General features: G+C 49.8%; 1 protein-coding gene across 3 annotated transcripts; it reads right to left on the minus strand.

Annotated features, from left to right (window-relative positions):
- Window positions 1-224: 224 nt before the first annotated feature.
- On the minus strand, window positions 225-20,279 carry AGFG2 (ArfGAP with FG repeats 2). Of its 3 annotated transcripts, NM_001206722.2 has the most exons (13): window positions 19,915-20,142; window positions 11,886-11,979; window positions 10,961-11,076; window positions 9,704-9,857; window positions 8,983-9,142; window positions 8,209-8,334; window positions 7,511-7,543; window positions 3,234-3,354; window positions 2,963-3,045; window positions 2,696-2,776; window positions 1,768-1,896; window positions 1,346-1,431; window positions 258-1,014 (listed from the first exon to the last, which is right to left on the minus strand). In NM_001206722.2, the coding sequence occupies exons 1-13, from the start codon at window positions 20,124-20,126 to the stop codon at window positions 955-957; spliced, it is 1,455 nt and encodes a 484-aa protein (NP_001193651.1). In that variant the 5' UTR covers window positions 20,127-20,142; the 3' UTR covers window positions 258-954. The 3 variants fall into 3 exon arrangements, with proteins under 3 accessions (XP_005225121.1, XP_059737219.1, NP_001193651.1); XM_005225064.5 differs by lacking the exon at window positions 7,511-7,543 and having other exon boundaries at window positions 225-1,014; window positions 19,915-20,279; XM_059881236.1 differs by lacking the exon at window positions 1,768-1,896 and having other exon boundaries at window positions 225-1,014; window positions 19,915-20,279.
- Between the last annotated feature and the right edge of the window lie 2,297 nt (window positions 20,280-22,576).

The following is a 22,576-nucleotide window of genomic DNA, read 5'->3' on the forward strand; positions in this document are numbered from 1 at the left end:
ACAAAGCCTTTTCCTGAAAAAGCTCAGGCCCTGGGGTGATCGGGACATGTGGCTCCCTCCCCCAGCCCCTGGAGCTCCGGCTCTGCAGTCAAGGCCCCGATAGGGGTTCATCCCATTCCCGTGTGGAAGAGCTGTCTGGGAGGGGAGAATGGCTGTGTGTGGATATGTGTGTGTGCATATATATAGATAGATAGATAATAGGCTATATTAGAAAATTCTCTATGTATAAATATAAAACACTGGTATCCAAACATGACACCACAGCTAACTAAAGTGCTTGACGGCAGTTGGGCGTGTGTAAGTCTGTAGGTGAAATGATTCATTCTAAGTGCCCAGAACGTGGCAGGAAGCTGGGGAAGCGAGAACATGGAGAAAGGGGTGCTGGCCCGAGCCAGGGCACGCTGGTCCCCCAGGGCCTCCTCGGCCTGTCTGATCACCATTCTGTGCCTCACCCCCCACCTTTGCCCTGCTTTCCCCACAGTGCTTCCGACCACAAGGAGAACAGCATCAGCTAGCTGGGCACTGGGGAGTTGTTCCCACAGGGGAGCACTGGTCAGCCTATGCCCATGGCTTCCTCCCCTGACAGGGTTCAGAGTGAAGGGAGCGCTAAGGGCACGAGAGGAGGACTACTGTCATCGTAGTTAATAATTCGAAAAATAAAACACCACGGCTCCTCTAGGCCTGGCTCTGTCATCTCGCCTCTGGGGCCCCACCCCTGCCTGGGTGGGAGCTGGAGGAGGAAGGGAAGGAGACCTGGGGGCGGCTGACCTGGGAAGCTGTCCTTTTATCTGCAAGCCCCAAGCAAAGCATTAGCGGCTCCGCCTCCCTCAGCCCCCTACCCTGCAAAATAAGACTCATCTGGTCTCAGACCCGCAGAAATGCCACAGGCAAGTGGTCGTCAGAGCTCCAGGGAGTAGAGGGGCCCCAGAGAGCAGACCCCCCTAGGACACAGTGCTACAAGAATGGGTTGGTGGTCGGAGGTTTGGCGGCAAATGGGCTTGATGAGGATCCAGTCTGGAAAGAAAGAACAACCGCAAATTGTTAAATTAGGGAGGACGAGCTGGAGGCCACAGAGGACGTGTGGCTCAGGACTCCTTTCTCCTTCAAAATGACTGTGTGGAGGGAAGAGGGCAAATGAGGGAGCTAGGAGGCCAGTAGAGGGCATAGGGAGGGTGGATGAAGTCAGGGCCGAGGATCCCTGGCTGGGCCAAGCAGAGTCTCACGAGGAACGGGCATGCGTCCTGCCCCACATCACCCTCTTCTCCTGGAAGGATTCCATCTCCAACCCCCGGAGTGAAAGGCCACGCGCCCTCACCAGGCCTGGGCCCTGCCCTGGCGCACTCACCATGAAGGGGTTGGTGGAGATGCCGGCTGGCTGACTCAGTGGCCTCTGTCCCAGCTTGGTGGATCCCAAGTCTCCGAAGGAAGATCCTGGGAGGCAAGAGCAAAAATTCAGCTGACAGGAGCCCTGCCGCTCAGGCGGGTGCTGCCCAGCTCGCCTGTCTCCCTGCCGGGCAGGCCCAACTACAACCCAAGGCGGGGGGCCCAGCAGGCTCTTCTCCAAAGTGGGGAATAAACATGTGGAACAATCAGAGGACACAAGCAGGTCTGTTGCTTCCCTGGGCTCCCCCTGCTGGTCCAAAATGGAACTAGCTGAGAGGTCTGGCTCCCTAATACATATTCCTAATATTCACACATTCACAGACCCGCCCAGAACCCAAGGGTGAGAATAGGGTAAGAAAGGAGGGCTTGGTCTGAACCCCTTACCATTCTGCTGCTGAGTCATCGAGGTCTGTGAGGGGAAGAGCGGTGCTGGGAAGGGGCTGGCGAAAGCCCCAGTGGGTGGCACTGTCTGGGGGAAGCCTGGCCCAGCACCGCTCATCCCAAAGCCTGGCCCTGTGGAGGGAGGGACGTGAGACAGGCGAGGTTCTGGAAGGTCGGCTGGAGAACAGTCCTTCCTAAGTCCCTCCAAGATAGGGAAATGGAAGCTAGTTTTTCCCTACCCAGAGGAACCTAGTGGAAGGACCCGGAAGGAGCACGAAACTCTCTGGCCTCCGTGCACCCTGCCAAACCCGCCCTCTTGGGGCCTGTGGGTCAGAGGACAGGCTAGTTAGGAGCGCAAGCACAACACGGAACTGGGGTCCGCTTTCCACCACCTCTTATACTGCACAAACCACAGCAAGTTACTCTCACCTCTGAAACGGGGACCATTCCTATCTCCTAGGCATGACTCCTGTAAACATGAAGTAACGGTCGAGAGCCCTAAGCGTTGGGCCCGCCACGTGGGTCAACTTGGCAGGGAGTATTGTTCTCTCCCTGGCTTCAAGGTTTTTTGATAACAACCAGAAAAAAAAAAAAGGAGGTGGCGGCACACTAGCATGACTTTGGAGAGAGAAAACTCCGGCTGAGGAGGGCAGGAAACAGAGCCGTGGTTTCAGGAGGGACACAGAAGGGAGGAGGCTGGACCGCCGGGGGAAACAGGGTTGGAGGAAAAAGCATCACCACCACTACCAGTCAATGTCAACCCTTCTGAACCGGCTCAGGGAAGAGGCAAGCTGTTTTTTCTAACTCTGAAATTCCGTGACCTGGGTGTCTCCAGTTTTTGCCCACTAAGTGGCTTGGAAGTTAAACCGGTCTGGCCTGGGCTGGTGACTCTGGAGAGAGCTAGCGTCAGGGGATAGTCTGGGAGGCTTACCTGTGGCCAAGCCATTGGGCTGGAAAGGGTTGGTGGAAGGCAGCTGGGTGTGAGCAGCAGGTGTGGTGAAAGGGTTGAAGGCTGCTCAGGGTGGAATAGGGTAGAGGTGGGAGGAAGAGCTGGTTATTTTTTTCCCGTTTGGTTAATATCATAACTGAGCATTCCTCTAAAGCCCCGTGTGCATCTCTCCCCACCCCCTCCCTCTAGAGTCCTCAATTTCCTCTTGGCCTTAGATCCCCTCCCGGGGTCTCTACACGACAGACTCACCTCCAAAAGCAAGCCCTGGGCTGCCGCCTCCGCCAGTGGTGGCCGACTGGAGCGTGGGGACCTGGCCAGCCATCCCAAAGATGCTGTGACACGGGGAGAGAAGTCAGCATTGCACATCACCCAGCTCCGAGGAGGTGGGCTGGGCAAGGAACCAGGAGGTGCAGCCCCATCCTGCCGGACAGGAGGAGCTGAGCAGGGTGGGATAACCAAGGCCAGGCTTTCTTGGCTGGCTTTCCTGCCCGAGAGCGAGCTCCCCGACGTCTGGACCTACCTGCTGGGGATGCCTCCAGCTGATGCCCCCGGCCCCAGGAGACTGCCCACATCTGCGAGGCTGTTGGGCTGACTAGCAGGTGCGAGAGGAGAGGCACCAAATGGAGTTCCCTGGCTGCTCCCTGGGCAGGAACAGGAGTAAAACAGGGGGTGCTGGCGTGAGACAGGAGGGAAGAGGCCAGAGGAGGGATAGAGGTGGGGTGCAGTGGAGGGGGAGGGGAGGGATGGCATGATGGCACCAACAGGGTCCTCTGAGCCAGCCCGTTCTTCCCCTGATCGCTCAGTTCTGGAGGGCTTGTCTCCCACTGAGGATTCTAGGCAACGTGATACCCAGCCCTTCTTAGTCTCCCTAGTGCTGGAAACTGCCACCTCCGAAAGACAAGCAGTTCTTCCTTGTCCAGGTCACTGTCCCTCCTGCTCTAGTTTGGCTTACACTTCCCATTTTTTCCTTATGAGACGGAGAAGTTTGTCTTTTCCCTAAAGCAGAATTTCCATTTATGGATAAATCGTATGTAGCGGCAGGTAGGGGTGGGGGAGGCACTGTGAAGGGCAGAAAGGTTCAGGGTCACTTGGGAGGCTCAGGGAACATGCAGATGCCACTGGAGGTGCTGAGCATTGGTTTCCAGCCTTGCCAGCATCCTCCCCTCTGGGGAGACCTCTCTGATGCCACAAGCTCAGATCACAGCTGGGGTGCACTGCCCATGGGCCAGTGAACTCTGTCTTCTTTGGGCCTTCCTGACCCCAATATTTGATTCTGGTTCTTCTCTCCTAGAACCTTGTCCTTTTGCTTCCCAGCACCTGACACGTTTGTAGTGATGTATTTTACTTCGGTGTCAACTGGTCCCCATTAGGCCAATTCCATTGCCAGGAAATTTCCTTACAGATATAACTTACCAATGCCGCCCCCTCCCCACAACTGCAGTGCTGTTTAATAGCAAAAGACTGAATCATCCTAAATATTCACTAACAGGAGACTGAGTAGATAAATCATGGTGTAGACATAAACTGGACAGCGATGCAGCTATAAAAAAGAATGAGGAAGCTCTTCACGTACTGATAAAAAAAATCTAACAGTACTGTTTAGCTAAAGAAAAATCAAAGTGTAGAATAGTATGTATACTATGTCGTAAAATGTGTAGTAAAAAAAAAACAAAGAAAATAGGACAATAAAAATGAGTAAGTGAAGGCTGCTCCCTCCTTTTCCCAGAGCCAGGGCTGTGGAGAGGAGATGAGACAAGAGACCAGCGTGGGTCAGGCTGCAGAAACATTCTGTAAGATGGGAAACCTGAAATGTATTTGTGGGAAAAAAGGAACATGCCAGCAGGGGTGGAGAAAGTGGAGGTCAAATTCAGATAGGAAAGTTCATGGGACGAAGCCTTGCAGAAGGCAGGAAGGGGGCGAGAGGGAACCTTCACAAGGGAAGATACTTCCTCCGACACAAGAGGAAAGAGAGGGACAGGAGTGAGCTTCCTGGTGGCCGGAGGTTGACTCTCGTCTCCCAATGCAGGTGATGCAGACACGATCCCCAGACTACAACGCCCCGCAGGCACCACAACGTGAAAACGTCCAACACGTAAGCCAGCACGTGCCACAAGAGCGTGGAGACGTCTATCACGTAAGGCCCCCAGGCCATGATGACGTGGAGACGAGGCCCACACGCTGTACAACTACAGAAAGCCTCGCGCCCCCCCCGCCCCAAACCACGGAAGACCCGGCACAGTACCCCCCGCCAAAAAACAGAGGGAAAGGAAAAGTTAACATTCAGGGCTAGGAGGGAAAAGCAGGGCCAGGGAGGTTCTCAGATCCATGTGGTTGCGCTCTGGCCCCCTCAAACCTTAGCCCTGGTTTCTTGTCAGTGAAGTTTGGGGTCCTGAGCGCCTCAGAACTGTACTGTGGACCTCCCTGCGCTTCCTTTTCCCAAGAGTGAGGCTGCCGCGTTTGTGCAGATACCCCTGTTAAGGACACCTTCCTGGTGCTGGGCACACCTGATGGGACGGCCTAACGTGGACGAGCGGAGAATCCGGTGGGGAAGTCAGGCTGCCTGCCGCGAGGATCCGGGGACGGGCTGCTTCCTGAGGGTCGGCACTCGGGGGACAGTGCTCTCCTCAGCCCTCTCCCTGCCCACCCCGGGCTTTCCCGAGGGACACGCGCTGGGCTGTAACACCCACTGGTCTTAAGTGAGGACGACTGCAAAACCAGCCGGGCTGTGGTGGACCTTCGGCTTCTCAGACTCCAGGCCCTTCCTTTGCCCGACGGACTCGAGGTACGTGGACCTCCCGAGCGGACGCGGCTCCCTGTCCTCCCTGGGGCCCGACCCTTCAGCGCCACTCTGGGCCCTCGGGTTGGGGTGCTCCTCGCAATGAGGATCTGGCCGGCCGTCCGCGCGGCGGGAGCGGGAGCTGCGTGCCTCCCGGCGACCGCTAGAGGGCAGAGCGGCCGGGGCTCGGGTGATACCTGCGCGCTTGCTTGTGGGCACCTTGACCGCGCGGCTGGGTGTGTAGACTTGCCTCCTCACAGTTTCAGAGGAAACCGCACTTTTAGAAGCCTCCCCTTCTCCTCCCCCTCAAAAACATAAAAATATAACCCGGCACGTCAGGAGAGACGCCCACGTCTCCCCGAACCTTAGTGGTTCCTCGTGTCACCCTCACAGAAACCCCTTCGTGACCGTGGTGGGCCGAGAAGTGACTTGGATCCGCCCCTGAGCAGCCATTCGATTTGGGCCAGGGCGCCGGCCTGGTGAGCCAGCTTCCTCGACTGCAAACGGAGAGCTTTCTTTCCTCGAGGAGATGACAGCCGGGTGCTCCCCGGGCACCTCTGGGGCTGGCGGGCTTGGGGTCGGGCGGGGACTGTCTGTTTCTTGAGATGAGCAGACACTGGACCAAAAGTCCATCCCAGGTTCAGCCTGCGATGGCTCCAGGGCTGACACCTTTATTCTCTCCCTCTCTCTTTTAAAAGAGCCCCTTTAATAAGCCCTCTTTTTTTGGCCACACCTCGCGGTACGCAGGATCTTATTTCCCTAACCAGGGATCGAACCTGAGCTCCTGCAGTGGGAAGTGCGGATGCTTAACCTCTGGCCTGCTGGGGAAGTCCCCTAAGCTCTCTTTAATCAGTTGTGCTAGGAATGCATTTCTGAACGACTCCTTTATAACCACCTTGTCATAGGCTGTTTCCTTTGAGGTAACCATTCCTGGGAATACTTTTCTCTTGCTAAATTGTATATTCTGGTACCAATTTATATTCTTAAAAGTAGCATACCTATTTCCCCACACAGTATTGGCGATTATTAATCTTTAAAAACTGTGTGAATATAGTTCTTATAATTGTATTTTCTCTGATTAGTCAGGATGAGGATGTATTCATGTTTTTTTCTGGGTATTACCTGCTTCTATCCCTTGGCCATTCTATTCTTATTAATAGGAATTTTGAAAGGCACATTATGGTTATTGGCTTTTTGTCTGTTTCCATGTTGTAAATAGGTATCCTCTCCCTATCTGCTTCATGCCTTTAAGGACACGAAACATTGTTTTGGGACATTTTTTAGGACATCTTTGTTGAGGTCATCTTTTACCATATAGAATACTCTGACCTATGCAGCTTCTCCTTGTTAGAATTTATGGAGATTTTGTTTCCCAGTGTATGGTCAAATTATATATATATATTCTTTTACTTTTTTAATATATATGGTCAAATTATAAAAGGGTTATTATGTTTGAAAATAATATGATATATATTCTTTATTTGTGTTATAAAGTTCTACTTGTATTTCTTAGGTCAGACTTATTAAAGTGTTACTCAGATGGTTACCTTCCTTCCTTCTTTCCTTGTCCATCTACTCCATCAGTTAATTTTGTGAGAGAACCTATTATAATCTCTATCTGTTGGTTTATCAGATTTTCATTCTAATAGTTTTTGCTTTACGGATTTTCAGGCTACCTCATCAGTTACTTTAATTAAGTTCACGATGTGAGAATTTTGTTGTGAATTTTAACTTCTGTCAATATAAAATGTCTCCTCTTGTTCTATTCAAAAAATTAAATTCAAAACAAAAAATCAACCAGTTCATGCTGGGAAGTGGTGGGGGCTGTGGGCAGAGCAGAATCAGAAATCTGTGCTGTGGGCTGGACTCTGCCTCTCTGTGGACTGATGACTAGGGAAACCACTAGCTGCCTCCCCTGTAAAAAGGGTAAATTTGAGGGGTTCCTCCCAGACCTCAAAGCTCGAGGGTCTGAGACAGAGTCTCCTGTCTTGGGTCACTGTGGGATGGGAGGAGTAACTTACCAAAGCTGTGACTTCCAGTTAGCATCCGACTGGCTGGCGGTGAGGGTGGGGAAGGGAAAGGGCAGGTCGGTGGGGAGGAGAGAGAGAGTCAGTCACTGGCTGTCCCCAGACGTCTGTCCTCACAGCGCTCCTGACTGCCCTCCAGTGTGCAGGGTGCCCAAAGGGAGGGGGCAGCCCGAAAGCTCCGGAGACGGTCATTTGGGAGCTTTGGGAGGGACCGAGTGCCTGAAGGGCCTTTAGATGCTCCTTCATTCACACAGCAAGAACACCGAGACATGGAGTGGGCAGTCCTCTGCTCTAAGAGGGATGGGTGAGGCCTTCTGGAGACTGCCCTGGACACTGCTCCAGCCCTTGCTCTGGGGGCCCTCGAGGGGAAAGGTCATGTCCATTCTCAGGTCCGAATTCTCAAGTTTTCTAGTCTCAGTCTCCCTTACTTCCCAGTCAGCAACCTCCTACCCACACAGCCCGCACAACTCCTGCTGTGCTTTTAGCCATTTTCCTTACACGAAAAAGAAAAAAAGAACAACAGAGCCCCTTCCTGACAAGAACCTCATCAGACTCCTCTCATCCTTTCCTGAAGCTTCGTCTCTTTGTGTGGTTCTCTGGGCTGGTGTGGATGTGAATGAGGATGATGTATGGGTGTGGACAATGGGAACGCAGTTGCCAGAAAGAAAGGAAGCCAGAGGGGCAGAACTTACCTGGGGGCGCCGGCTGGGCCTGGAACGGGGCTTGGCCAGCTGGAGGAATGCTTCCAAATGCAGAAGAGCCGGGGCCACTACCGAAGGCATCGAAGTTGGCAAAGCCCCCATGGGAAGGCGTTTGGCCTGTAGGTGGAGAGAATATGAAGGTTATGTTTATATAAAATGTATGTAATCTGTATCATACAGCTGCCAAGAGCCACTCAATGAGACATCTGCCTCCCCACAGGGCCCTCTTCAGAGGGAGTTGGCAGGAGCCTGGGGCAGACAGCCAGACCCATGCAGAGGGAAAGAGGCTCTCAGAGCCTCCAAGTTTACTCCCCGCTTTTTATCCTTACTCCATGAGGCATTAACATTTTTGTCAGGGTCTAGTTTGGGTGGAATCGTGTGAAAAAAATTTTGTTGTGGGGAAGGGCTTTAAAAAAGAAAAAGCGAAACTAGAGAACCACTTTGTTCCACCCTCTATTGGCTACTGCTGATCTTCGGGAAGAGGGCAGGGAAATGGAACCTGTCACAATTCCCTTGCCCCATTTCACTAGAGAGAAAGTAAGAAAAAGGCTCTTTCCAGTTATCTAAAAGGAAGGGCTAGGAGCCCCCCGCTGTCATGCTTTTGGTCAAACTCCCTAATGTAATCCTGGCTGTACTCATCTGACCCTCACCCTCCAGGCTGTGATGCTTCAGAATCACCATCTCGTTCACTTCTGTGCAGAGCTGGAGCTAAGTAAAATTCCGTGTCTGATGGGGACAAAAGTTCTTGTCCCAAGTCCCACTTACCCCCAAAGGCTGGGAATGCAGCAAAAGCTGGTGCCACCTGGGGAGCAGCAAAGGGGTCTCCACCAATGTCAGCCAGCAGATCAGTACTGGCTTTCTTGACCGAGGAGGGGGGAGGAGGTTGAGAGCTCCGGGGCTGGGACGTCCGAGGCTGACTGACAGGCTTGGAGAAGAAGGCAGTACATATAGCATTTGGAATCCCAGTCATGACCCAGGCCCCTGCATGGCTCCCCTGGCTGTCCCCAGATAGGCAAGTGGAGAGAGAAGAGAAGGAGAAACTGCCCTCAACCAAGAGGGTTCCTGGGCAGAAAGGTTGCCTCAGCCCTTCTCATACCTAATTCCTTTGTCCTCTCAGGACAGCCAGTCCCAGAACCACACACTTTAGAGCATGAGTCAAGGTAACCCTGAGATACATAGGGACGGCACCCAGCAGCAGCCCCTGGAGCTGCTTGAAGCAGTGTCCTGGCCCCTGTTTTTCTTTGGAGGAGTGGTGGGGTTTGAAGTTGATACTCTGACTTCCCTAAATACCACTTCCTGTTGGGTTCTTTCTTCCAAAATACACAAGTCCAAGGTGAGAAATTTAAGACCTAGGTCTCAGCAGGGCTGAGAACCCATTCACACCTCCTGGATGATCATCTGCTAAGTCCAGGGGATTTGATTTAGGAAACTGACACCCCTGTCTCCCAAATCCCATAATAATGTCAAGGGCAGATCTGAGTGTTACCTGGCTGGAGTTGGAGGCAGCAGCTGAGAGAGACGGCACAGGATCCCCCAAAAGTGTGCGGGGGGGCTTGCCTTCTGGGATGGAGCCCTGGACGGGGGTGGAGGTGCTGCCTTTGGTGTAAGTGGGCCCCTTGACTTGGTCTGGGGGGACATACCTTGGAGAAAGAATAGTTAGGCAGAGAGGAGGGGTGAAACCTTGAAACCTAGGACCTTGCTCAGCTTAAGTGCTTGAGAAAACAGGTTATAGCAAAGTCCTTTCTTATTTTCCCTACTGATTCTCTTTTTTGAACTAAAGGAATCTGAGCGACACAGGAGAGTTCTGCCCAACTTGAGCTTCTCCTTTACTCTCAGATGATCATTATTTTCCTGCAGGCATGTTGTTTGGTTTGCTTTGGCTTGTGCTGGGCTTCCCCACACCTCTCCCTCCTCTTTCTGACAGGTCAAACCATCTGGTTTCAAATAATAACAATCTGCAATCAGGCTGACCAACAGGTGATCCTATTTTCCAGTTTCCTACTCAAGGGCCCCCTTTTACTTCCTGGGTGTGTCTTCAGGTTCTTCTTTCTCTGCCACTTCATCTTCTAAGCACTCGGCATTTACCCTGCTGGCTCCTGGGACTTCTGATAAAATCCCCTTCCACTCCAGTGGATGTGGTCTCTACTTGGGATGTATCTTTTTTAATCCCAAGGACACTCCCAGGAGGGACTACAGAATGCTGTTGTGCCCACACCAGTCTCCTCGCTCTCTGCATTTTCTTCTTCACCGCATAGTTATCCCCAACCATACACACCCCCCAGAGATGGAACAAGAAGTGGCATGTGAGGGAAGAAAAGGCAAGAGAGAACAGAGATGCTGTTTCCCCACAGGAAAAAAGGGCACCTATAAAACATGGGTTGGACAAGTAAATCTAGAGGCCATGTGCTCTTAGCCAGCCACCTCTCTCTGTGAGATCATCTGAGCTATAAAAACTAGTCCACACTCCACAGTTGGGGAGACTAGCTCTCCCCTCCACACAGTCTTCTGTCTCCCCAAAGGAGGGGGATATCAAATCTGTAGGGTCAGTGACCAAGAGCAAACTGTCCTTTCTTGTACCTTTATTATTTAGAAGTCAGAATTCAGTCCTAACTGAATCTGAGTGGAACAGACTCAACCCTCGTCTAGCCTTTGAAAGAAGCCCCAGTTCAGCTCTGGAAAGTGGACCATAAGATGAAGTGTCTTGGACACATGTCTCTAGGGTAATCTCTTTCCTCCTCCTTACCATCTTTTCTTTTCATATTTTTCCTGGAGAAATTCCTTCACCTTCTGAGGATCCCTGGAATCTGGTATTAAAGATGTCCGAGCGTCAAAAAGACCCAGCCAGATCTTCCTGCAAACCTAAAGGGAGGAAGTCGAGTGACAGAGGACTTGGGGCAGAAAGTGTGAAGTGGGAATCATACCATTTCCAACTCACCCATCAGTAAACATTTATGGAGCGTGGATGCCACATGAGGATCTGGGTACAACTACAAAACAAACATGATCTCTGTCCGCGCAGAGTTGATAATCTAATGGGGAAAGTGTCTCAGATAAATACAGATACATTTATAATGACACATGGTGACACGTCTTGTGAAAGAAAGTACAGGGTCATGAGAATTAAGGGAAACTAAATTTGGATGGGGGTGGGGTCAGGAGCAATCTTCAGAGCTGTGGCTTCCAGAGGCTCTTGTTTGCACTCTCCAAGTAAGCCCATCAAAGGAGTACTGCCCGCACCAAGGTTGGAGTCTTCCCACCAGCAGATTTAGCTGGAGAAGGGGTTTAACGTACTCTCAAGTAAAGACATGGGCTTACACCCAGTTGCCGAGGCTTAAGTCAGCAGAGCTGGCTCCAGGAGCTCCTGCTCAGAGGGGCCGCCCGGTCAACTCTGAACGCTCATCACTGTGGAGCATCTCTCCCTCAAGGGTCATCCCAACAGAGACTGCGCCTTCCCCTGATTCTTCCAACAAGGGGCCCAGACAAACCCCAATTTGTATAACTAAGATTCTGTAAATGTATACATGTATATACGGTAAGATACCTTACACACTAAAAAATAAGAGAAACTCTAACCGAAAACTGTAGGGGCTTTCCTGTGATCTGAGGCAAAACTCTGCTGACAGACAGGGCAAGTACAGCCTGGAATCATTGCGGCAGTGGCAGCTCACCTCGTTTCCACGGGCTTGCAGGAACAGGACTTCAGGCTCAGTGAAAGTCGTCATGGAGATGGACTTGACTCTGTGAGGGGGGTTCAGGCCTCTCCTGTGAGGGGGAAACAGAACACAAGAGAAGCAGAATGCCGTTAGCACTGCAGGTCTTCCTATGGGAGCAAAGGGAGGGGACAGGATAAAACCACATGTAAATGAAACTCTCTGACTGAAGCTACTTCTTAATTCAAGGAAAGAAGGGCGGCCAGAATGTTTTGGAGGCTTCTCCTGAGAGACAGGGAACCCCAGTCACTCCCAAGAAGAAGGTAGAGCCTGTCCATCCAGAGCCGCCTCTTCTTGGCTCAGACCCCGGCAGCTGAATGTTCAGGCTGAGGGGTACTTCAGGGAACTCAGGTGTGTGACCATTTCCCACTTCCTGCTTCATCATTGTTTGAGGCCTACAGCACATGCTCAGGGTCCCAGAATCCATAGAGACACAAATCTTTCAAGCAGGAGGGAATGCAAAAATGAAGGCCCCTGATATTCCTGATAATACCAACGCATAAAATTTGGAGACAAAAAGAGTCCCTAGGCTGGCTGCTGCTCCTCTGCTCTACGCAGGAGGCCATGTGGTGGAGGGATGGAGGGCGTCCCTCTCTTAGGAAGTGATTTCTGGGAAGAGAAATACTCCAGACTTTGCTCTCACTTCTAGATCTTGAAACGAAGCAAGAGTCAGCTTCAACCGTGAGCTACGAGACGGGCAGGAGTCAGGAACATGTACCCTGTAGGGATGCTTTTGTGCCAGCCCTGTGTTTTCATTCTGTTAACTCCCTGGGAGTCCAGCTCTGCCCACAGATGCCCCGTGGAGACTACAGCCAAGCCGGCTTCCTTCCTCCCACTCAGCTCCCCTCCGGAGTGTTCTAACGGAAGCGTGGGGCTAAGCCAGGCATGGTTTCAGAGGTTCCCCTCTGCTTACCTTCAGTTTTGCTCTAAATCTACCACCCTCAACAGATTAAAACACCAGTAGCTGAACCAAAACAAATAAACTGGACCTTGGGGCCAGAGTGAAAGACCACGGGTGTATGCATGAAAGACAGTCCCAGCTGAGAGGCCTCTGGGTTTTTACTCCCCGGAAAAAATGGGCAAAGCAAGACGTGAAAATAAAAGTAACTCTAGCATAGGGTCTTGACTGACACCCTCAGGAAAGTAAACAGAATTTACCAGATAGAAATCTTGGGAAAGGTGGAGAAAGCACACGTCCGAGCTTCCAAGTGCACACACCGAACAAAGGTGATCCCGGGAGCTGGGCAGAACGGCAGCGTGGATTAGTGTAAGTGAAGGCAGCCCCGGTGGGAGAGCAGACGGATGACAGGGGGAGAGGTAAACGGTGAAGGGAAGCTGCTCTTCCGGACGATAGGTTACCGTTTATGGGATTCTAACCAAGGACAGGAAGGACGCTGGAGGCTACAACTGGGGGCATTTTCAGCAATTCTGCTACTAGACTTGGATGGTTCTCAAAATGACCCTTTAAAAGATAAGCAATATCAAAGAGGATAGATGCCCTGAGGAAAGATGAGAGCAGGGAAAACCAAGAGCCAGGCTCTGTAACTCAGTGTCAAATAATCGCTCTTAAACTTGATTTGACCTGAAGACTGTCTTCTGATTGCATTTCAGAGAGATTCCAGTTTTTCCTCCTAAGCCTCTCTCAGCAGTGGCTGGATTCTGTTTGTTCCAAAGTTCAGACATCCTGCTTTGATACTCTTTCCTTTGCCCTTTCTCACCTTAGCCTCCATGCCCTTGCCCCAGGAGTGCCAGGCCTTTCTGAGTTCTCAGAAGAGTAGACAGAGCCCTCTGTTCCTATGAGCCTGGGCTGCCCTGCCACCTCCCACTAACAAATATTTACTCTGCTAAATAAAATACCAGGCATTGTGGAAGGCACTGTGGGGGATACAAAAATTACAGGACTTGGTCCTTGATCACCAGGCACTTGTTTCCAAGAAGGGGCCAGGGGAGTCTGGACCAGGGTGCTTCCCAGTGCAGCAGGCACACACAGCCAGATCAGGCACCAGGCCGCAGCAGCGAAGGAAGACAAATGGTCGTGGGAAAAGTAAAATGGATTATGTTTACACTAGAAAAACAGATTCTAAGCCTATCACAAAAAAGGTCATTGACATTTCCTGAAAGGACAACCAGGAACTGTTAGCAAAGTGTAAACAGGGAGGTGTGCTTCCTTGGGTGGTGGGGGGAGGAACTTGACCCACTCATCAATCTAGAGGAGATGCTTAGAACAGAACTTCCTATGGCTGAGCTTGGACTGGAGGGGTTTGGGGGGTGGGAGCAGGGAGGGGGTGGAGACAGGATAAAGGCAAAGCAGAGAAAAGAAGTGATTTAGGTGCTTTGGGCCTAAGGAATCTGATGGAACAGGATGTTTCCATAGCACAGTACAAAAAGCACTGCTCTGACCTTGATGTCTGTAGACTGGATTATGTATAACCAGAGCCATGGTTTGGGGGCAGGGAGAGTCTACAAGGTAACACTCCGCAGCCCAGGAAGAGGGCCTAGTTACACAGCCCATGAGTCAGAGCATTTGTCTCTGAATCACAGAGAGGTCACTGCTGGCTGAGAGAAGCAAGTTAGAAACGAGAGCCCCTCTCCCCTCGGGAGCTGAAAGCAAATGATCTAGGAGTGTTGTGTGTTACTTGGTACATACCAGGGTCATGCACTGGGGCCAGATGGGAAGCACTGGCCTGGAATTAAACACACTGACTCTCCAACTTGCAGCTGGTCTCCCCAGCATAACTCTCAGGTTCGCCCCAAAAGAAGAAGTGAGAGCTCGCAGGAGGCACTGCCCTTTGGTTATCACAACAAATATATTCTGTTATTTCTAACCAGGAGGAGCTGGGGAAATAGATAAAGGTATTTGCCCAGAATAGGGCAACTTTTTCTAATTGAAAGCAAGGACATTACTAGGGCTCAAGCCTTCAGCCTTTTTCTACTTCAGTTTCTTTTACACAGGGCACATAAACGGCATTTGGAGTACTCTGAATCACTCTCTGAAGTACTCAGAATTGCTTGGCAAGTGAAGTGACTTGCAGAGATCCTAGTCTGTCCAATCCTCTCTCTTTGCCTCTCTCTCTCCTTTTGGCTTCTGTTAGAAGCATACTACTATTTCTGCAAATACCACAACTTTTGTTTCTCTGTGGTCATCACCCTCAAACTGGCCCATATTTTGCTTCTATCTTGCTTCATAAAAGCCTAAAACCTGCCCAGCTACTCAAATAAGAAAGTTCTGCCAGGTCGACAGTGGAAAAAAACAGTTCCACCCAGCACCCAAGTTCCTTCATTTGTGCCAGATTTGAACTTGGGCATTCCTTACCTCTGAATATTTGCGTTCAAATGAATCTACCCTAGACTGTGTTTCTTTGCCCCTGGGATTCCATTTCTCTGCCTCTGAGCCAGGTTCAGCTAAATCAGGTTTGCTCTTATCTTGGACCCAAACATTGCCAAGAAGAGTCCCTATTTAGGAAGGCTCCCCTACTACCCTGCTCTGGGGTCAGTTCACTAATTTTAGGGAATTTCTTCCAATCGAAATTTCCCTGCTTTGACCCATTTCCTGAAGCTCTTCCTCAATGACAATAATAAACAGTTGCCTTCATATAGAGACACACTGAATCTGATATTAGCAGCTACTTTCCTCTTTAGGCTCAATCTTAGACCTTTCACATCCCCCCGCTTTCTTCTCATCCCTTTGGTAATTTATTATTTTCTTAGGAGCTTTTCAAGTTCTCCAAGGGCCCTCTGTGATAAAGTGCCTAAATCTGTAATTTTAGAGACTCTGTCCCTCTTGCCCAGCAGAAGTGAATTTGAAAGGTGAAGTGCAAGGGGATGGAGGGACAGCCTAAAGTAAGGGCAGGGCATACAGGCATACATCCCCTCTCCAACCCCGATAGATGGAAAAGTACTGAATTATTGAACAGCATATTATACCTTTCCTTCCATGGAGATAAAAGTGTTTCAGTTAGAAACAGCTACTAGTGAGGCAGACAGGGAAACTAAGGTACCAGGAGGGTAGCAGCTTATCACAAAGAAAGAGCTGTCAAGCTCATCTCTTGACACCCAGTCCAGAGCTCTGTCCATCTAAATCCTGACTTAATCCCATTGTCAGAGTAAAGATATAAAGAGGTAGAAGACATAAATATCCGTTACTGAGACCTGAATGATGGATTAAAGGACAGATCCAAACAGACAGGTCAAGGAAACATGTCACATACTTGGCTGAAAAACTGGTGCCTAGCCTAGATGCCAATGAGATCTCAGGCCTCGCCATCTATTTCCTTTTCAAGAAAAGTGGTTTATCCATTTTTATCCATTGAGGCATCCAAGCAAGCTGGAACAAGAGAGAACACTGAGGCACTGCTCTGGAAAGAAATCCTTTTCAGGGGCAATTTTTACCCCTCCTGAGCTTCAAATGGCAGACTCATCTTCTAGTATAAGAGTTAGAAATATAACTAAACAGGCGAGCGCATGAACAGATTGGGGAGATTAAAAGGATCTATATCCAGGTTAGGGAAATTAGGTATTGGAAGAAAACCAAATGAATAAAACTAGGTCAAATTTGGGACCTACAATTGTGGCAGCATGTATGTAAATTTAGCAACGGGAGAAGCTAGCAGCTTCTCTCTCAGGCCCCCACACCCAACACTGTGGGTTTCTGCTAGAGATGAGAAAAAAAATGTCTCATTTAAAAAAACAGCAAGAATGAGCTCGCACATGCAGACAGGAAGGCATATTCATACCTACCCACCACCAGTCCAATCTCAATTTTTCTTCAGATCTTAGGAGATTCAACTTTGGCTGCAACTGTCAACTTTGTTGTATCAGTCCATCATGCCAGATGGGAACCCTGGCAGTTCTGCTTACTGCCCCCAGAACACTCCATCCCCCTAAGTGGTTGATATATTTGTAACACACTCAACAGAAAACTAGCTTTCAGAAGAAAGCCAATCCTGCTGTCTCCTTTCTCTACCTATACTAAAGTATATGTCAATATCCCCTTTATATTAAGAAAGAATCTTTCTTCTCTTTTCATTATGCTACCTCAATACGAGCTCCCATCAGTCTCTAGCCTATGCTGAGCTATAGTTTACTTCATAGCGCTTATCAATACCTGCATTTATATGTTTGATGATTTATTTAGGGCCACGGCCTCCACTAGGATTCAGGCCACCTGAAGATGGGACTTTGTCAGTTTTGTTCATTACCATATCTCCAGTGCCTAAACTGGTGTCTGAGGCTTCAGAGACTCTCAACAAATATTTGTTGACTGACTGACTTACTGACTGAATGTGCAAGCTACTGGCCTACTACTACGATTTCACTTCCTACCACCAGAAAATCCTAATCTGTAGGCAATCAACCATGTGGATTTAAGATGTTAACTGGTGTGTGGATCACCATGGAGACATGGCTCTTCAGCATCTCCTGGGCTGTGTGCCCTCTCTTCACACTGCAGCCAGCAAGCCCCACCTCACATTCTACCTGTGGCCCACCTGCCAGCTCCCAGCCCTTCCCAAGGGACATCAAGGGACACAGGTAATACTTTGTGAAGATCCCTTTTAAAGCTTTCCACGCTTTGCCCTACTCTATGCTAATTACAACTCCAATTGGAAAGGAGAAGGAGAAGGACCATCAGAATCCAGTCTGATGGTCGCAGCCAGGGCAACTACGGCTTTCCTGTGGAGTTTCTTTCTATATTTCTCTCTTTATAACCTCAACATGCCTTCACAGTTGAGCTTCATTTATTGGTCCAGCTTCTTGACCTTTCACTGTCCCCTCACTTCCTGATAACAAAGGATTGGCCTAACTTCTCATTTCCCAGCCACCAAAATGTGTTCCCTAAAGTCTACCACCTTGAGAATCAGTGCAAGTGATTCTTATAATGCTTTACCAAAATACTAAGCAAAAATGTCCTTTCTAAATTGTTCTGAAACTAAAAAAAAAAAGGCGGGGTGTGCTGGGAGCCCCCACCATTGGTCCTATAGGAACTTCAGTTCCTGAGGAGTTAAGCCCCTAGCTGGACATATACACGCTGCAGACAAGAGACAGGCCTCTCTGTTACAGTAACCAATCCTTACGTCATTGTCACCCAGTGTCTGTCCAGATCGCAGGTGTTTGACTTTTCACCAGTGAGATCAACAGTGACCACAGCGGGAAGTGGTAAAGTTCTGTGCAATGACACTTAAAATTGTGCAATGACATTTAAAGAGTTAACTCTTCCAGCAAAAGAAACCAGGTTGTAAATGTGAGCCAGATCCCTTGGCCCTCCATCTGTCCTGGTTGAGGGATATTCATTATAGAAGTGAAGTGTTGTCTATGGGATACTTTAAACCAAGGTCTAGAAAATAATGATGTCAGTACTTGCCCTTTATTCAATGTTTGAGGTTTCATGCCATGGCAGCTAACCATGGCAATGAACTGACGCTGTTCCTGACATTTTCTTCCTGGGACCTACACTCTGATCTGCCATCAGTTTTATCCCCCTGCTTCCTTTTACTTCTCTACTGAGTCTGTAATTGGATTTGCCTTTTCATAACAGGATCTTCAGGAATATGCTCTTTCTACTTTACCCTATAAATAGTCCTAAACTTTGCTCCTATTCTCTTCAAAATACTTCAATATTTTGTCCCAGTCTTCAGTCTCCATTCTCCTACTCCATTTGAGCCTCTATATCAACTTTTGACAAACTCCAGTTTGCTTTCTAAACCACTGTCCCAAGAGCCACAAAACTTTTACTTACACCAAAGTCAAGTCTATCCTCACAACATACAAGTAAAGTTGATCAAAACATAAAAGTTTGGTAAAGGAGGTAAAAACCAAATAGAGAAATAATCCTAAACTGTATGAGGGGACCTGGATCCTCATTTCTGGTCTGCCATGATCATAACTAATGGCAACAAATGCTGAAAACAGCAACCCCCATCTGGCATTGGATAAGTTACTAAACCTCTCTTTGCTTCTGTTCTCCCATCTGTCACCCAAGAACAATACTGCTCCCTTCTTGGCTCCTAAAGGTGAAAGAAGAAACAAGGAAGGCACTCCTAGTTAAAATAAAAACCAACCAAACCAATGTATTAATACTAAAAAAGTAAAAATAAATCCCTTGTTAAATTTATAAAGATAGACATATAGGCTTGGTATCAAATTTTAGACATGCATCTAATAATAATAATTCCCTAAGGGGAAAAAGAACTTTACCATATAACCAGAAATCTAGGCTAGAACTGTGGCTCTAAATTAGCTCAAGTGTGACCAAATACAGTTAAAGGGTAGCACTGCATATTATACAAGGGGACCCCCCACCCTGCCCCAATCTAGAAGAGTTGCTAGATGCTACTACCAGGAATAAGCTGTGGAAACAAGGAACTTGAAAGTGTAAATTATTACAGTTAAGGATGGCTCATCCAGATCCCCAAACCTCTGGAAAAGTTAAGTTCTCTGAAGAGGGCAACCCATCAGCATTCATCTCTCAGATTTGTAAGAAATTTCCCTCTGGGTAGCATTCCAAAGTCCTGAAAGATTAGGATCTGTTCCTGAACACTAGAACATGGCCCTTTACCTAACATTATCACTGTGCTGTCAAACTGAGTCTTTCCTGTTGGCCCTCCATCTACACGAAGTTCCCTTGGGGGTGTTTGTCATTCTCTGGCCCTTTAAATCTGTGGCCCTCCACCCCCACCCCAGTTTCCTTCAATTCTCCCCACTTTCGGATCGCTCCCCCTCCTTTAGGGAGTTTCTGCAGTTCTCACGCTGTCTTTCCTTTCCTTTGCATCGCGACTCTAATCATGTCTTGTTGCCCCTGATCCTTTCCCTTCCCCGTGACGCCTCTGCAGCAGACGACCCTCTCGGCACATCCGTCGTGTCTCAGGCCACCCCGCCGCCCCTGACCTCGGCTCTGGCCCTTCGCCCTGGGTCCCGATGTCCCCAACGCCGACTCTCCACCGCTCTTTTCCCGGTCCTCCCCCCAATGTTCCCCGCATGCCGGTCCACTCACAAGAGGCCGGAGCAGGTGGTGCAGACGAAGCTGCCCACGGTGATATCCACGTAGGTGACCCCGCGCTGGGCGCACTCGAAGCAGTGGCGGTTCCCGGCCTGGCTGCAGCCGCCCAGCTCCCGCACCCGGCGACACCACACCTCCGAGGCCGCCTCCGCCTCCGCCTTGACCCCGCCACCCGGCCCTGGGCCCTTCTTCGCCGCCATCACCATGGCTGCTCAACCCCTCAGACCTTCTCCCCGCAAGTTAGCAATCGCCCCTTCAACCACTGCCGACTTCCCGCCTCCTCAGCCGCCTCCGCACGCCAGGCTCCCTTGACAGAACCTAGGGAGCCGGCGGCATCGGTGCGAGACTCCTCAACCCGCACCGCCCTCCCTGCTTCGCTGTTCTGCACGCTGATTGGCTAGTCGCCTCCACCTCCTCATTCTGATTGGCTCGGCTTTGGACGGCCTCGAGGTGCGGGAGCCACCAACGCCACGCCCCACTGCCTTCAGACCTCAGGCCTCTCGGATTGGCCTGCAGAGACCCTGGCCCCGGGAACCGTGCGTGCTCTCTCCTTGTTCCCGCCCCCTCTCGCCACTGCCTCCAGGGCGGCCCGCCTCCCACACACGATTGGTGAGTCCTAGGAACTTTGGCCCCAACGCTAACTCTGACTGGCTGTAGAAGCTGCAAAGATAGCGCGCGAGAAAGAGTGGTGTCCCGCGCTTGCGCAGCTGTGGCCCTCCTGGCGCATGATGTTAATTCCCGCTAAATTTCAAAGGACTAGTTTCAGAAAGGAAGTGGCCAAATGAGAGGCCAAGAGGTGGAAGAAAAGAAGGGAACGCTCAAAGGAAAGGAGGAGAGCAATTGCTTTATCAACGCTTTTTATCTTTTTTAAATCCTAGTCTGATGTAGGAAATCTCATTTTACGGACAGTCTTAGTGTACCACTTGGTATACGTCACACGACTGATTTCTGATCTGGGACGTGTGACTTTGGAAACCCTACATTTTACCGCAATGTTTCTGTCCGTGAAACAGTATTTGAGTGTTCATTTGGCAAACACTCACTGAGTAGTCTACTAGGTTAATGCACTGTTGTAGATCCTGGGAGTACAGCAGTAAACCAACCAAAGTTCCTATCCTCGTGAAGCTTACATTCTAGTAGGGGAGGCAGACAATAAACAAAGAATCATCAGCTCTGATGATTGGAGAGGATCAAGGTATTGTAAAAGAGAATGACTCATTGGGTATTTTAGATTGATTAGGGAACCATCTCTGACCCAAGTGATGTTTAAGCTAAGACCTGAGTAACAAAAAAGAAGTCAGTTATGAAATGGAGCAACCCAGGCAGAAGGAAAAGCAAGTGCTAAGGCCCTAAAGCATGAGGCAGCTTGGTGTGTGAGAGCAGCAAAAAAGAAAGTAGAGGTAGTCCAAGGAATACATCAGCTACAGCAAGGGATGCAGGTTCAATCCCTGGTCTGGGAAGATCCCACATGATGAGGAACAACTAAGGTTTTGTGCCAAAACTACTGAGACCAGACTTTAGAGTCCTCGCACCTAGAGCCAGTGCTCTGCAACAAGAGAGGCCAGCGCAATGAGAAGCCAGCGAACGGCAACTAGAGAGTAGTTACGGCTGCCACACTAGAGAAAGCCTGCACATAGCAAGGAAGACCCAGAGCAGCCAAAAATAAAGAAATTTTTAAAAGTAAAATAAGGAGGAAAAGGGTATATGTGACCTCTCTCTACTATTTTTATAAAGAAAGGAAAATGCACGGTGCCTGGAGTGTGATGAGGAATAGGCGGCAGATAATGCTGGAGTGGGACCTGATGGTGTTAAATGTTTCATACTTCATTCAGTAAGGAATTTGGAATTTTAGTCTAACTATGATGGGAAGCTGTATTAGTTAGAATTAGGTCCCACTATGACAGAATCGGAGAAGGCAATGGCACCCCACTCCAGCACTCTTGCCTGGAAAATCCCATGGACACAGGAGCCTGGTGGGCTGCAGTCCATGGGGTCGCTAAGAGTCGGACACGACTGAGCGACTTCACTTTCACTTTTCACTTTCATGTATTGGAGAAGGAAATGGCAACCCACTCCAGTGTTCTTGCCTGGAGAATCCCAGGGACGGGGGAGCCTGGTGGGCTGCCATCTATGTGGTCGCACAGAGTCGGACACGACTGAAGCGACTTAGCAGCAACTTAGCAGCAGCAGCATGACAGAATACCTCAAGTGTGTGTGTGTGTGTGTGTTAATCGCTCAGTTGTGTCCAACTCTTTGCGACCCCATGGACTGTAGCCCACAATGCTCTTGCGTCCATGGAATTCTCCAGGCAAGAATGCTGGAGTGGGTTGCCATTTCCGTCTCCAATACCTCAGATAATCAGAGCTTAAACAAGATGAAATTTGTTTCTCTCTCATGTAAAAGTGTAGGTAGGCATTCCAGAGCTGGTGGGTTGCTCCACTGTGTCAGGGACCCATACGCCTTGTATCTTGTTTCTTCACAGTGCCATTGCCTCCCCTCCCAAGTTCACCTCGTGGTCTATTCCAGCTTCAGCCATCATTCCTGTTACAGCAGCAAGAAGAGGCTGCTTTGGGATTCTCCAGGCAAGAACACTGGAGTGGGTTGCTATTTCCTTCTCCAATGCATGAAAGTGAAAAGTGAAAGTGAAGTCACTCAG

The sequence above is a fragment of the Bos taurus genome, chromosome 25 (assembly GCF_002263795.3).
Source record: "Bos taurus isolate L1 Dominette 01449 registration number 42190680 breed Hereford chromosome 25, ARS-UCD2.0, whole genome shotgun sequence".
NCBI classification, from domain to species: domain Eukaryota; kingdom Metazoa; phylum Chordata; class Mammalia; order Artiodactyla; family Bovidae; genus Bos; species Bos taurus.

What these genes read in the sequence shown, in the direction of transcription:
- AGFG2 (NM_001206722.2), bottom strand. Translation starts at nt 20,126, where the DNA reads ATGGTGATGGCGGCGAAGAAGGGCCCAGGGCCGGGTGGCGGGGTCAAG. An exon ending in CCCAGGGCTTGCTTTTGGAG is followed by an intron (nt 2,777 to 2,962) that starts GTGAGTCTGTCG and finishes CACCCTGAGCAG; the next exon opens with CCTTCAACCCTTTCACCACA. An exon ending in GCCCAATGGCTTGGCCACAG is followed by an intron (nt 1,897 to 2,695) that starts GTAAGCCTCCCA and finishes CTCCCTCCACAG; the next exon opens with GGCCAGGCTTTGGGATGAGC.